This window comes from Biomphalaria glabrata, chromosome 1 (genome assembly GCF_947242115.1).
Source record: "Biomphalaria glabrata chromosome 1, xgBioGlab47.1, whole genome shotgun sequence".
NCBI lineage: Eukaryota > Metazoa > Mollusca > Gastropoda > Planorbidae > Biomphalaria > Biomphalaria glabrata.
Genome location: NC_074711.1, coordinates 30,030,108 through 30,045,236, shown reverse-complemented (window position 1 = coordinate 30,045,236; position 15,129 = coordinate 30,030,108). Strand labels below are relative to the sequence as shown.

The 15,129-nt window shown below is 31.7% G+C and overlaps 2 protein-coding genes across 7 annotated transcripts in view; one reads left to right on the top strand and one right to left on the bottom strand.

The window, feature by feature from the left end:
• Positions 1-6,188, bottom strand: part of LOC106068661 (complexin-like) — a 151,754-nt gene extending 145,566 nt beyond the window's left edge. For 3 of the 6 annotated variants that reach the window (XM_056031815.1, XM_056031865.1, XM_056031862.1), the window contains exon 1: positions 6,097-6,188. The gene's annotated coding sequence lies outside the window, so the exon portion shown is untranslated. Of the gene's footprint in view, positions 1-5,766; positions 5,922-6,096 lie in introns of those variants that run through there. The other 3 variants (XM_056031806.1, XM_056031838.1, XM_056031827.1) reach the window with 1 other exon arrangement.
• Positions 6,189-6,519: 331 nt separating this feature from the next.
• Positions 6,520-14,724, top strand: LOC106060769 (coenzyme Q-binding protein COQ10 homolog B, mitochondrial-like). The gene is made up of 5 exons (XM_056031785.1): positions 6,520-6,736; positions 9,197-9,367; positions 9,478-9,670; positions 9,916-10,017; positions 13,061-14,724. Exons 1-5 carry the CDS (start codon positions 6,657-6,659, stop codon positions 13,223-13,225), a joined length of 711 nt encoding a protein of 236 aa, XP_055887760.1. The 5' UTR covers positions 6,520-6,656; the 3' UTR covers positions 13,226-14,724.
• The last annotated feature ends 405 nt before the right edge of the window (positions 14,725-15,129 follow it).

Sequence of the window (15,129 nt, the reverse complement as noted above, 5' to 3'; positions counted from 1 at the left end):
ACATTAGGGTTCATTTATACATTTTGTTGTAAAACACCCGAACCTAAAAATATCTCCATGTCTAAATATACATTGAAACATAACACAAAAAAGGAACAAAGGCAGACAGATGTACATACAAAATGCATGAACACAGGCGTTGCGGAAGTGAGATCCAATCTTGCCTTTCAGAATCATTATCTACGTGAACAATCCGACAGTTCCACACGCGCCAGACACTTTGGTAGACGGGTTCTTTCTTCGCCGGAAGAAACCAAAGACTCCCCAAAGTACTTGATGCTACTTTCAAACGTTTCTAGAATCACGTTTTGTGGTAATTGAAGCCTCTCCCACTATCCTTTCTACGCCCCCCCCCCAAAAAAAAAAGTCGAATCGGAATACCCCGTTTGAATAAGTGTGTTCTGTTAATTTAACGCATAATGTTGTTTTTTAACTGACAGCAAGTACATCAAGCAATGGTACTAATACATATGTATATATGCAGGTAGAATTTAAATAGTATAAACACACGCACATATTTAACTTTTGTTTATATACACAGATGTAGACAAAGATATAGAATCTATACTTTTCTTGTGGACTCCCCTGGTCTGTAGTCCAGCCTGCCCTCCTTTAAATCCGGCCCTGATGCAAGGCAAAAGACAGAGAGGAATGGAGAAAGACGGTCGACAAATCGTGTGTGGTGCCCCAACAGACTAAGGGCTACGTGATTGTCAAATATCAGAAACATTTCGACAAAAGGCAGACAAGAGACGTGGAATAACGTCACCAAGAAAAGATTTTGGGGTCAGAGTTCACCAGCCCAACGCTAACATAGATTATGTGGACAGTCCGAGCTAAAAAGAATAGATCTCTGAAGTTTGGAGATCAGCACTTGACAGTGGAGGCGACAAACAATGACAAGCCCGGCAACCATTGTGTCAGATCAAGATATGGAAGGCACGCTGTGGAAGTCTTCCAATGGCCAATCAGAGAACATCATGATGACATGACATGTGTTACGTGAAGGCTTCTGGGGTAAAGGCTTTGATCTGACGTGGTGGCTCTGCCGAAACATTCAACAGACGATGGCAAACATTTTGTGCGTGTCCATTGAAAAAAACAACTTTTGTCTGAGATCAGCTCCATAGAAAGTTGTGGTTCACACTACATGGTACCAGGTAATGGGGAATAGAAGATATAGGGCACTTCCCCAAAATTAAACTATATATTAAGTCGAATAGGCTTTCTTTTTAGCTTTTTCTACTGAAGTAAAGATTAGATCAAGTCTGTGCTATCAGGGAAACGTAGATAGATAGATAGATAGATAGATAGATAGATAGATAGATAGATAGATAGATAGATAGATAGATAGATAGATAGATAGATAACAACATACGGCAAAGCGTAAATGTAATATTATGTCTGTTACTGTCAAAGTCTTTAAAATGTCCTAGGTGTATGCATATAGATCTATTCACTATCAGGCTATAGATGTAGTTCCATGAATGTTTCGAATAAAAGTGTGAGTATGTAAGACATAAGTGTGTAAACGTGTAGAGTACCTAACTACCAATATCAAAAGTGTAGCTTACAGAACACTCAAGCAATGTTATTGACTTGGCACTTGTATAGATAAAATGGGATATTATTGAATGTGCGATTTGTTGTTTGGAAGGGGGTGATGTGCAGGAGGGGGGGGGGAGTACACATCTAAAAAAATAGCCCCTGCCCGGCCTGATAGGAAAATGCGATGCGATCTCATGCATCTTTTTTTTTTTTTTTGGGGGGGGGGGGGAGGGAGGAAGGAACTCAGCCACAAAGATAAAAAGAGAGATCAATACAAGAGAATTGGGGGGGGGGGGGGGGACTGGAGGCAATCCAAATTATTCGGATCAACTCTGGACGCCCGTATGCACATCAGAGTAGCGGGGGGGGGGGCGGGGGGGGGGGGTATGTTTATCGGTAGAGTCAACCTCTAAAGCTAAATACAGATTTCTCTGTGGACAATTTTTGGTGAAGCCAATGGAATGCAAATAAGTCAACAAGGCTTGCTGTTTAGAATAAGGGCTTCAAGTGCCGTTGTTTGCAGAACATTCTGTAACGGCATATTGCTTACGTATACACATATATTAGAACCGAATTAAAGGTTGAAAGGTGTAGGTCAGTTTCAAGTATAAGCTTCTTCCTTTTATAAGTCCAATGGACAAAGAAATACAGGTCTTTCAAATGAATTGATAAACATGACAGAGAGTGTGGCGTTAATGTGAAAGTTTAGTGGAGTCCTTTCTATTGACAATATTTTGTTGTATATTTAAAGGCCTTGATAGTAAATATAAAAGTGAACAGCTAAAGTCATAAAAGCAGGTTGAACTTACAAACAATTTTTTACAAATCTGTATTTTTGAAAAAAAAAGGTGAATGATTTTATATACAAAGGAAATAATGCTAGCCAGATGTTTTCAAATCATCAACAGATTTAAGCATGAATTGTATACAATGAAACTACGATTAGCATGAAACGAAATTGTTGAATGTGTGCTGACAGTTCTGAATCAATTGAAATCTATATTTCATAAAGGCGCGACTCTGACAGACTAATAAAATGTGAAATATGTAATTGTATGGTTGCTCCTACCCTAAAAAAAAGTTTTATTTATAAAATCCTTTTTCAAAGTTGCCACCGTGTCCATTATAAGCATTATAAGACATAAGCAAGTTCATGCTAAAGATGCATCCTCAATTTTAGAAAACAAAATGCTTTCTGCTCATTAACCTTCATCAAAGCCCCCTATCCCTTAGTCTGTTGAACCGTTTGAGCACTACATAGGATCAGTCGACCGTCTTTCTTTCAAGAATCGCATCAAACTGATTTTAGTGTCGAGGGCTATGCCTTTGTCTTTCCTTCATAATGGAGAATGCTCATGAAGGTTACAAGGGAACAGAATTGGCGGAAGTAGATTGTTTGGCAGGGACAGAAGAAAAGCTGACTTGGTCATGCGCATAGACAAGACTTCCGCAGCATTTGGTATTTGATGGTTCTTTCCATAAGGGTAATTTATAATACAGATCAAGCAACTAAATAAAGTGAACATGTTTGTTAGTTAAAATATATTTTCCAGAACTAGAGGTAAAAAAATAATATTTCTAAAACATCGTCCATTCCCCCTCCCCCCCCCACACACACCTGTGGTGCCACTCTATGAGTATGGCGCCTGGAGCATAATGTACCCACTAGCCCCCACCCCCTTTACACCTCTGCCTTCATGTAAATGAAATTATTCAGCTGGCAGATGATGTAATTTGAATCCAATGAGTACAACATGTCACACTTTGTCATTCTTAGTAATGAAACACATCAAATATGACAAGTCAATAAATAACAGGACAGGAAAACTTATTCTTGACTTCAGAAGAATCTAGATCCAGTTCGTCTTCGAGTTTTAGATGCCCTTAAAAAAAAACATTTTGGTGGTAAAATGTTTAAAAGGACATAGTTGGAAGCAGTTGAAGAGTAGGGCAGTCAATTATGAGATGGGGTGTAAATCATATAATACTTTACAATCAAAGCACTGCAGTGAAGTAAGGTAGGCCTACTTCTAATGGCTCAATACAAAAGCTACGAAAATGAATTTATGTGTATGTAAAGAATTCAAGAAGGTTTTACTAACGATGATCGGATAAAAATCATTAGTTATTCATTATCATCAACTATTCATTGACTTTCATTGTTCTGTAGCTGTGTCAGCTGTTAAGTTTATAGTAATTGTTTAGCAATGTTTCGACTTAAGAAAGCATCAAACACAAATCTCTTACAATGTTTTTTATACAATTATAAGAAGGTTACCCTAAAAAAAAAAATGGCTAAGATAGAAGTATAATGTTTATATCTAATTACAAATATATTGTTTTGTTTTAACAATTTTTGTAAATGTTTATTCTTTCATTGCAAATATATAAATATGTGTGTGCTTGAAGCTGGGACAGTAAAAAGAACAGACCATAGTGCTTGGAAATATGCATCACGAGGAACCAGATTTTGAAATGAAAGTGATGGATAGACATTTTATGTCTGTACAGGTGCATTCAAGATATATTTTTTTATGAATACCGTTGAAATGTGTAAAATGTACATTTGTAAACAAATTCCTTTCAGAAAATAAAACTTACTATTAATATTTGTAGATGAAGTTAAAGCACAAAACTGTTTTACAAGTGAAACTCTGCTACTTCTATACCAGGGCATACATTTTTAAATGAGCTTATGAAAATTAAATACCAGTTATAACTATAAAGAAATTTTTTAACTTCAAGTGATAATAAGGCAGCAGCTGGGAAAAGTAAAGGCCATTTCTCTAATAGGAAGAAATTAGAATTTATATATATAAATTTAGAACTCTAGATGTAGATCTACCACAACACTAACTGTCTATTATAGTTTATATATTTGGGTTTTTTGTTTTTTTTTCAATTATATACATTTACTATTAGTCTATAATATATCTAGAATCTAGATTTTAAAGACTAGATGCTTTATAATAATATAATATATGAGGAATAATTTAGCAATCTAGATACTGTTTAGTAGATAACTAGCTCATATTATAGACTCTGGATATAGAGATCTTAGAATCTTAGTATTCTTAGATTAGAATTAGATCAAGATAGTAACTTAGATTAGATCCTAGTAATACACTAGTGTCACTAATACTTTTAGATTGTTCTAGTAATCTAGTAGTTAAGTAGTTGGCTAGGCTTGAGATCAATTTTAAAAAACAAAATTTTTTTTTTAACTCAAAGATCTATAGATTACGGCTCCTAATTTAGAAACTATAGACACTAGTCATGGCTAGTCTATCATATACTATATTTATTATATCTAGTAACATATGAAACTAAACTACTAGTCTCTTTTTATAAGACTCATTTAGTCTTTATGTTAGAGTTAGATTCTAGATCTAAAATATATAGAACCAAGTTAGTTTAGTAGAGTTTAGGTGAGTCCAGAGTGATCTAGAATAGATTATTATAGATCAATAATATAGTATAGTTAGTATTTATAAATATTATAATGATAGATTATTTAGATATTTATTAAATAAATAAATTATAATTATACATTTTAATAATTTTATACGATAATCTATCTAGATCTAAAGACTAGAAAAAGAATCTAAATTCAGTACCCTAAATTCTAGTAGAATCTACTTTCAATTTATAATTATTAATTTCAAAATTGATGTTTAAATTTTAATAAATATAAAATATTTTTTATAAATTAAGAATCACTTTAGTCGACTTAGACTAAGTCTAAGTCAGACTAAAGTAAGGAATCGTGATTCATAAGACATAAATTAAATTGAATAAATCAAATAACTATTTACTACTAGTAAGACAGTCACAGTGACAGTGTACTACTTACTACTAGTAGTACTAGTAACTAGTTTTAACTACCACTAGTAGATATGATAGATCTAGCTAGTACTACTACTTGTACTACTAGTAGATCTAGTAGTAATACTTAGTAATACTAATAACTGTTACTATATATAGTATTTATATACTAATACTAATCATTAGACTATTAGACTAATGAATGTAATATTAGTATAATATAATAAAATGTATAATTAATTAGACTTAAGACTATTAGTATTAGTATTACTACTTAGACTTAGTCTTTAGTCAACTTTACTGACTTTAGTCTTAGTCTTTAGGTCTAGTAACTTAGATTCAATCTAGATCTAATTAAATCAATTTAAAAATTGCAAAACATACCACCTTTACCTTTTGTATTAAGCATAGACCTGGTGAAATTTAGAATTGATAACTGCGATAATATTTCTAATGTAATTCAATTATTTCAGATTCTAAAATATCTATAATCTATGGACATCAACATAAAATAAGCGCCATATTGTTTACAAATAGCCTCCCCTGTTGACAGAACGGACATATTTTGTTTCGAACAAAAAAAAAGTACATTATAATTTTTTAAATTTAGCTCTTGGGTACTATATAAAACATTCAGTACATTCAGTATATATGTTATATAATTTACAATGATATATATATTATACCATACCCCCCAAAAAAAAACATTAATTTTATATTCACCTTATGATATAAATTTAGATCTTGATTTAGATGGCAGATCTAGATCTATGATCAGGTGTTTTTTGTTTTGTTTTTTTTTAAAAACACATCTAGATCTATTATCAGTAAAGATTTTGCCGGTTTGACTTTTTTTTTCTTGTCAATGAAAGTATTTGAACTTGAGCCCAATATTTTGCAACATTATTATATTAAGTAGATTTAATTAAATCCCATTGCCATATTTAATAGTATAATAAATAAGCGTGTGTTGAAAAAACATATGTAAGATATATATATATATATATATATATATATATATATATATATATATATATATATATATATATATATATATATATATATATATATATATATATATATATATATATATATATATATATATATATATATATTTATTTCTGATTTGACTGCTCGTGTGCTGCTCTAACTGGTTGCCATTGAGCTCTAATAAAGAGAAATGAGCAATGGCAGAAAGTAAACATAAACATTATGATTAGCCATGGTATAAGATATTTATTGATATTCGAAACTGCACTATTAGAAAGAAACAAATTTAAACAATGGCAAATAGTGCAGTTGCTCGATCCCTCGCAAGAAGTATTCGTCCATTCGAGCGGAATTTCGATATATGTAAATACAGGTAGTTAACTTAACTTTAACTTTACTTAACTTTAGACTTTTTTGTTTTTAGATTAGATAGTTTAAATTAAATCAATATCTTGAATATCTAGAGTAGTTTATGCTATTCGGACACCTATACTCCTATAGGCCCAAATTTGAAAGTTTGACTTTGACAGCGCATTATTTTACAATGGTTTGACATAGAAAAGAAAATGATGTGTTATCAAAATCTTCTTTAGTTAAAGGAGAATAAGGATGACTACTTATATTTGTTCCCCAAACCTAGATCTAGATCTATATCCTATATTTGTTATTATATTTATTTTTTTAAGGTCAAAGAGGCCGTGTGTTTTCATTTAATTCGGACACATTTGACCCACATTATTTGATTCTGGACACCATAATTTATTTCGGACAGTCTCTATATTTAGGCATCAATAAACTCAGATTTTAATTCTATATTAACATTAACTAAATTTTAAGATCCCCAGGCATAGCCCCTCACATGAAATCGTTACGATGTTTTCAAACTATGCATAAATACAAACACAAGAAATAAAAATATGAACACACTTATTCTACCAAAATTAGGTCACTGGAATAGTGATTTCTGCACCGAATTTTAGACTTATTTTATGTTTGTTTATTTTATGTGTGTTGAATGTTTGGGGTTTGCATGATTAGATGTGTGTTGAATGTTTGTGTTTTTTTTATTTATTAATTTAATAAATTTCTAATACATACAGATTATCTTTTGTAGTATAGTAGGCCCCTACAGGTTACGATAGCCATTCTTGCCTAACTATATATATAAATCTAGATCTATCTAGTAGGTCTAGATCTAAGCATTTAACTTCATTCAATGTACCAAGCTCACTCCAAACATTTGCCCATTTATTCTCCATTAAAAAAAAACAACAACAAACGAACAAATATAATATAAGATCATTTTTATTGATGTCCAAAACTGGCTGTCCGAAATAAATTTTGATAAGAAAAACGTAATTTAATTCGGACACTGTATTAATTTTTTTTTGGTATGGAATTAGAAAACTTGGCTTATGAATCAAATAAATTAGCTCCAAAAACAGAATAAATATTGCCGGGCTCATTAGTATAGACTTAGCCAATCAAAAAATATAGTCTTAACTCTAGGAAGAGGTAAAGTCATCCGGGTAACATAGGAAAAAACAACAACCTGCCTTACAAATTTGAAATACGTTTTTCTTACATAAAAAGACAGCTAAATGGAAGGAAATTGGGTTAGAATCATTGGAAAATGGACAAGCACATTATACAGCGCGATAGTTTTATAATACATTATTAAAATAATTATTTAATGACCACAAAAAACAGCGAATGTCCGAATTCATGTAATGTCCGAAATAAATAAACTACTATATAGATCTAAGACATTTCTAAATAAAGTCAAAGTGCTCTCACTGATTCCAGTGATTTTGATCTACTTTACTATCTAGTCTAGTCAATAATAGTGTCAATCTAGTCCTAGAATTAGTCCTAGATTATTCAAATTATTTTATTATTGGATTAAATAGATTAATCTAGAATATCTACCTCTAGTTGTAGATCATTAGTCTTAGACTTACTGTAGTCATGATTAGTAAATCAGTAGATATCTAAATCTAGTCTACTAGTAGATCTACTTTAGTAGACTAGTCTAGTCTAACTTAGAGTAAGACTAAGATAGTAAGAGTGCTATTAGACTTATTAGTGACCTAGCATAGTACTACTGTAGTTGTAGTCAGTCTCTGAGTCTGCAGTCTGAATATTAGTTATTAGTCTATTTTAATTATAATTATTCTATGATTTATCATAATTTATGAGTTTAATTTGTTCCTTCAAGTTTCTAGACCTGGCTTCATCTACAATGCACTAGTCACTCTAGAATCTATTACTCAGTACTGTTTCTGTTTAGTTTTGTAGTAAATAAAGTACATTTTTAATTTGCCAGTAAATAAAGTACATTTTTCATTTGCCATTTGTTTGATTCTATTTTTATTTTATAAGATCTCTACAACATAAGATTACAATGTATTTAATCTAATTACAATTCAGAAACTCAGAAATATGTCTAGAGCCAATCTAGTTTTTAACCTAAGAGTAAAAAGTGGGAGACTTATGAAAGATTTAAACTGTGTAACAGTAAGAGTAACTTTAAGAGTAGCTGTTTGACTGACCAATTTTTTTTTTTAGGTTCTCACTCATTTAATTTTTAGCTCTTGTATGCTTGTGATAGATTCTATCTAGTTTTACCAATAAAATCATGCTCATCACTATTAGTGATATTTTTTTGTTATATCTAGTAATGATATATATTTGTTTTAATTTTTTTCAACATATATACATATAATTACATATACTTAATTAGTATATACATTTGTTAAAAAGTTAATAGTTCAGTTGAGTTGTATGTTTTGTTTGTTAATGTAGAAATGTAAAAGTTGAGCTTGTGTTGCAGATGTCAGAGGACCCTTACGCTATGTGCAAGAACATCCTTATTACAATTACAAGCCAGCAGCACGTATGTCAACAAAGTCCATTTCATGAGAACATTTTTCAAGTTGCCAAATTTAAATCCACTATCAAATTTGTCAAAAAGAAAAGCTTATGCAGAACGTCGTTTACTAGGGTAAGTATGTTTTTTTTTTTTTTAAAAATAAAAAAATTAGGATTTTTAATTAATCATTTTCTTTCTTCAGATACTGTCAGTGTTTTGATTTTGACATATTTTTTTTCTAGATATTCAATGGAACAGATGTATGATATAGTGTCAGATGTAGGATCTTACAAGGAGTTTGTACCATGGTGCACAAACTCAGCAGTTTATGATGTGCGGCCTACCGGATGTAAAGCAAAAATGGAAATAGGTTTTCCTCCACTATCTGAAAAATATAATTCAGCTATAAAATTAGTTCGGCCCAATCTTGTACATGTAAGATAAACATAGTTGAATGGAATTCATGCAATTTTATTTATGAACATTTTAAAAAACTTTTACAATCTTACATTTACTTTGATTTTTTATTTGATTTTTTCTTTAATATATTATTTTCAGTAGATTTCAGATATTTCAAGATAAATTCCTAATGTTATTTCATTGAAAAACTACTGGCACTTTATCATATAATTATTTTTTTTTCATCTACCATATTGTTCATGTATGTGTCTTCCTTTCAGTCTGAATGCACAGATGGCAGACTGTTTACTCAACTTGTAACTGTATGGAGATTTAGTCCTGGTCTACCTGACAATTCAAAAACCTGTACTCTAGATTTCTCAGTGAGTGTTTTAATTGATGTGATGATTTTGAAAGAAAAGTATCTTGGTAAAATTTGAAGCAGAATTAAATCCAAAAATTCTCAGAATTAAAAATTAAATAAAACTTTTTGAACTCCTGACATAGAAAAAAATACTAGGAACCTTTCCAGTGTTATTTAAAAATGTCCTATATAAATACTGTAATCAGGAGCAGTGGCATAGTGAATGGTGGGTGGGCAGAAACAGACATTTTTACACTAATTACAAAATACTTTTTTTTTTTCTCCAAAATTCTTTGTTATGTATTTGTGACGATACGAAACTTGCATGCAAAAGTTCATTTTGAGTTTTTCCCAGCAAACCGTGAGAAACTTTATTTTTAACTTAAAACAATTATTTTCTTGTCCACCCATAACTAATTTCTTTTAAGATTTATCTTCCCTCGCACCATTCTCACAGGACGAATCTCCACGTAAAACATTAACTAGCCTCTCTAGGGCTAACTTTTAATTTTGACCGCTGTGCAGGTGACCGCACACAATAGTCCCTTCACGCTGCGGCCTAATAACTTTTTTCACACCTACACACACACACACACCCCGCAGAATACGCATCGCTCTAAGAATAGCGTTGCAATCGGGCTGGACAAATGCATATTCACCTTAGTCCCTACTCTCACGGTACGGGCCATAAATCTGACCTGACGCCTGGCATGTCCAGTACATAGATACATGTGAGAAAATCAGCTAGCTATCTTCCACACCCGTTAAACAAAATGCCCCATCTGTATATAGGGAGAGACCAAAGCATTCCAAGTTAGGCCCACTAGGATTCATACAGTCTCCTCTGTTAGGAAATTTAGTTGTGAGGTTTCATTAGGGACAAACGGGTAAGTGTAAACATTTTACTATACTCATTTTATCTTATAGGAATGTGTGAGTACACATTAGTACACAACCACGTTCCCCGTCATTACATTATGACTTTATTATGTATGTATCCCGTACTATTTTATGTCGATGCTATATCTTCATATAGTATTATTAATGCTGCTATGGTTGTCTACATTTGAAACTATAGTTATTACATTTAATTTGTTATGTTTCATCCATTCCTGTATTTTAGTGATTGATGTAAACAATACCCTTTAGTGAATCTAAGTACTGTCTAAGAACTTAGATTGCAGTGCTCTAAACTTACAGAGCCCACTTGAAATTAGTTATTTCGCATTTCTGTTGTATATCCCTCATACATGTTATTATGTCTCCCACCCTTGTGAACTTATAGTTCCTTGGATGAATGTAATTTTGACTAACTATATCAAACCCTTATTACTGTAGCCATATCCCTAATATTTTATTTTCATCTTATCCTTTAGTATATAATATGCTCATTCCCCATTTTACTGTAACTGATTACTTATCGGCGTAATCAAAGTTAATGGATGAATCTTGACAAGTATCATCCTACATTGTATGATAACACGTTTATTGTGGTTATCTTACTTGAATTTTGTTTGTTATTGAGTTATATGCATGCTTTAAGATTTTATACTTAATTATCTTAAATGCCTATTGGGATTGATACCAATGCCTACATCTGATTGATTGCAAGGCATATGGGAATCCCTGCTCAATGCTTTTAGGAGGTTCCTAATTGTCTGTCTTATCCCCAGCCTGGTTGCTACCCCTGATTGCTACCCCTGGTTGCTACACCCGACTGCTATAACTACCAGATCTCCATAGAAAGCTGTAACCGGAGCAGACCACGCCAGATACTCCCCCCCCCCCCCCAATTACATACCTGTTAGCAAGAAGGCATTGCCTACTGTCCTTGGCCCTAACATATTGCCCAGTGTCCACAGTGCCCTATACTGCCCAGTATCATCTGCCCAGTACCCGGCCCAAACTGTCCACTGCCCGATAGCTATTGCCTCATGCCGACAGATTAGAGCAACCTTCGCTACAGAAGATAAACTGGTGTTGAGTTAGTACGGCTCTCTACAAGCTAGAGACCACAGCTGAGAGATCACCCCACTACAACTTAGTCTGCAGCACCAACCCTCTCTACTGCTAAACAGGCAGCGGCCTCACCCTAGAGCCAGTTTGCCTACAGCATAGAGACTAACCCGAGCCGACGTCCTAAGACAGAGCCGGATGACTCATCCTTCTGAGTGCCAGTCCTACGACCGTCAGAAGACGACCCACGGGCTAGCAGCTAAGAAAATAAGTAGCAGACATAGGAACATTCTTCTCCTCCAATCACTCAATAATTAGCAATCCATGATGAGCAGTTATTTTAGATATTAGCACCTTCATTTCATTTCTTAATTATAATTTTATTTGATCATTTATCTTTTGTAATCTTTCATTTATTAAATTATATTTATTTATAAACGTATAATATTGGTCTGTTCTTACTGTTAGTTGCGGTGTGCCTGTACAAAATCTTATATGTGAGCGGGATAAAATGAATCTAATTTCCCCTAGACTTCAACAAACAAGCCCAAATAACATTCACATCTCCTCACAGTAGTCCAGCATCCAGGCTGTATTCTACAGTTTATTAATTAAATAAAATTTGAAATTTTCATGTTCTAAAATTGAGGATTCATCTTTAGCATTTATTCCAATAAATCTCCCAAAAAACTGTTCTTTGATTATTAACATTTCTGTTGGTAAAAGCAATAATAACAGGTTATTAATGAAATATGATCAGAATTCCCACCATCCCTTAAAATGAGGATTCTTCTTTAGCATATATTTCAATAAATCCCCAAAACTGTTTCTTGAAACTTACCTAAACACTTTCAACATTTGTTCTCAATTAGGGATGTCAAAATTCGAAACAAATAAACATTCCTAAAATTTTGCTTTACATGCTCACAATGATTTGAAAGTCTTAATTCCAGTAAACATTGCTTAGCTATAGACACAATGCATCAAATATTTTTAAAGAAATTCAATTTTCTGTTACATAATAATTGATCTTATTTAATAATAGCTATAATCATTTCAGTTCCTCAATAAACTTTGAAAAAGTATCAATCATTTTGTTTTTTCAGGTTGTGTTTGAATTTCGCTCTCAACTTCATTCTCAGTTGGCAACTGTATTTTTTGATGAAGTAGTGAAGACTATGGTGAATGCTTTTCTAAAAAGAGCTCGCGCTCTGCATGGCCCAGAGTCTATACAAAGTCAGAAGCCTAAAGTTATAGACTACACTTCCTGACAGCTTCAATTATTATTTGATCTTATATATAATTATATAGTTTTTCAAAGAAATCTTTTAACCTTATATGAATTTTGTATGATTAGAAGCATAAAATTAAGAAACAAAAAAGTTGTTCAGCATTTATTTAAAACAAAAAATAGTTTAAGTCTTTCTGCAGTTGTAGTATTTTAATGTAAAATATCACTATATACCAGTATTGATACTTATTCTCTTAGGAATCTATTTTTGTCCTTAACAAAATTTTGAAAATTGTGTTTTAAAATAATCTACAAAATTAACTTTTTTTTTTTGTTCCCTGTTAATATTCATATTTTTTTTTTAAATATCTCTATATAATTTTTAGATTTACAAATGGAACATTTTTTCTTGAGTTTGTTTAAGACATTATGAAATTTTTTTTTATTCAATTTCAGACAAAAACATTTGGTATAGCATAATATGGATCTATAGCATTAGATTTGTTTTCTTGTTTTGTCAAGGAACACATAGACTTGTGGTTTTTCCAGTTCAATTTGAAGGAAGTTTAAGTTACCTAAAGCCAACAGACATTCTAAAATATGCACTAAATATACCATTTTACGACTTGAATACTTATAAGTCAAGTAAAATCAGTTACAAGCTAGAGATCTAGTATCTTTCCTCTGATCTGCCTTGCATCCCTCTGCCATATTTTGTTGTCATTTTATCTAAATTAGATTTTTAAATTTTGTGCTTAACACATTTATAATTGAAAGGTATCTGTATTTCTTATATTGAAAAAAGAGAATATTTCTGTTTAGCTTCAGCACTTCAGTGTATATTAGTCTGTATATTAATGTAATAATTATATGTAAATAAATAATGTGATAATTTTTTTTAAAAAAGCTTGATATCATCATGCTTATGTTTAGTACAGATGTCACTGTTAACTATGTTTATAAACTGACTTTGTAGGTGTCTTTTGATGCAGGAAAAAATTTGGAAATAAGCTGCTGTTTTTGTGTTTTTTTCCAATGTTTTTAAGTAAAAACACTTAATATTTATTTTAAAATTTAGGTAAAAGAAAAACCTTCTTACTTCACAGTATTATGTGAAATAAACATCGCATCGCTTGTAATTACTAAAATGAAACAAGACAAAATGTATTGTTCATGTAGTTCATAGTTTTAGTTGGTATCCCGGTGTTGCACTTCATGTTTGCCTGTTTGGCTTTGAATCAAGTTTGAACATCTCAGTGCGTTAATGTCACTGTAAGGAGTAATGCGATGGCAGCCCCAAAAGAATGAAGTAAAACACAACTGTCTATCTCAATTTGTCTTTGAACTCTCCTTAGGAAAAAAACAAAACAGTTAACAAAATATGTTAAAATGAATTTTATAATTTCATCCAAAATTCGCATTATGTTTCAAATAGTGGAAAAGATTTGATGATTTTTCAAGCTCTACAGATCAAGTTTTTTTTTTTAGTTCTAAAATTATGGACAACTATAGTTTCAATAAAATATTTTCAGTATGCTTTTAAGGACTTAATTTTTGTTTTGATTAACCTAGAGATTCTGTATTGCTTTCCTATTTGAATGTGAACGAAATATTTTTTAAAAAGATTTAAAATGTCAGGCTGTTCTGAATAGTCATCAATTGTTAAATTTTCATTTTGTAATTTGTGAGGATAGACCACCAAAAGGTATGAAAGAAAAATTAAGAGCTATTTAAAGTTATTTTAAAATTCATTAGATAATTGAACATTATGTTTCAAAAGATGATGGTATTTCATAATAGTAAATATCAATATGAAGCTAGGTGCTGAAAGGAATGAATGATACATACATATCGAACATAAATGAAAAGCAGCACCAGGGACTAAGTTTTTAAAGGAGAAAAAGTAGTGAATTAAATGCCACAAAAATAAGGGACTGCAACGAC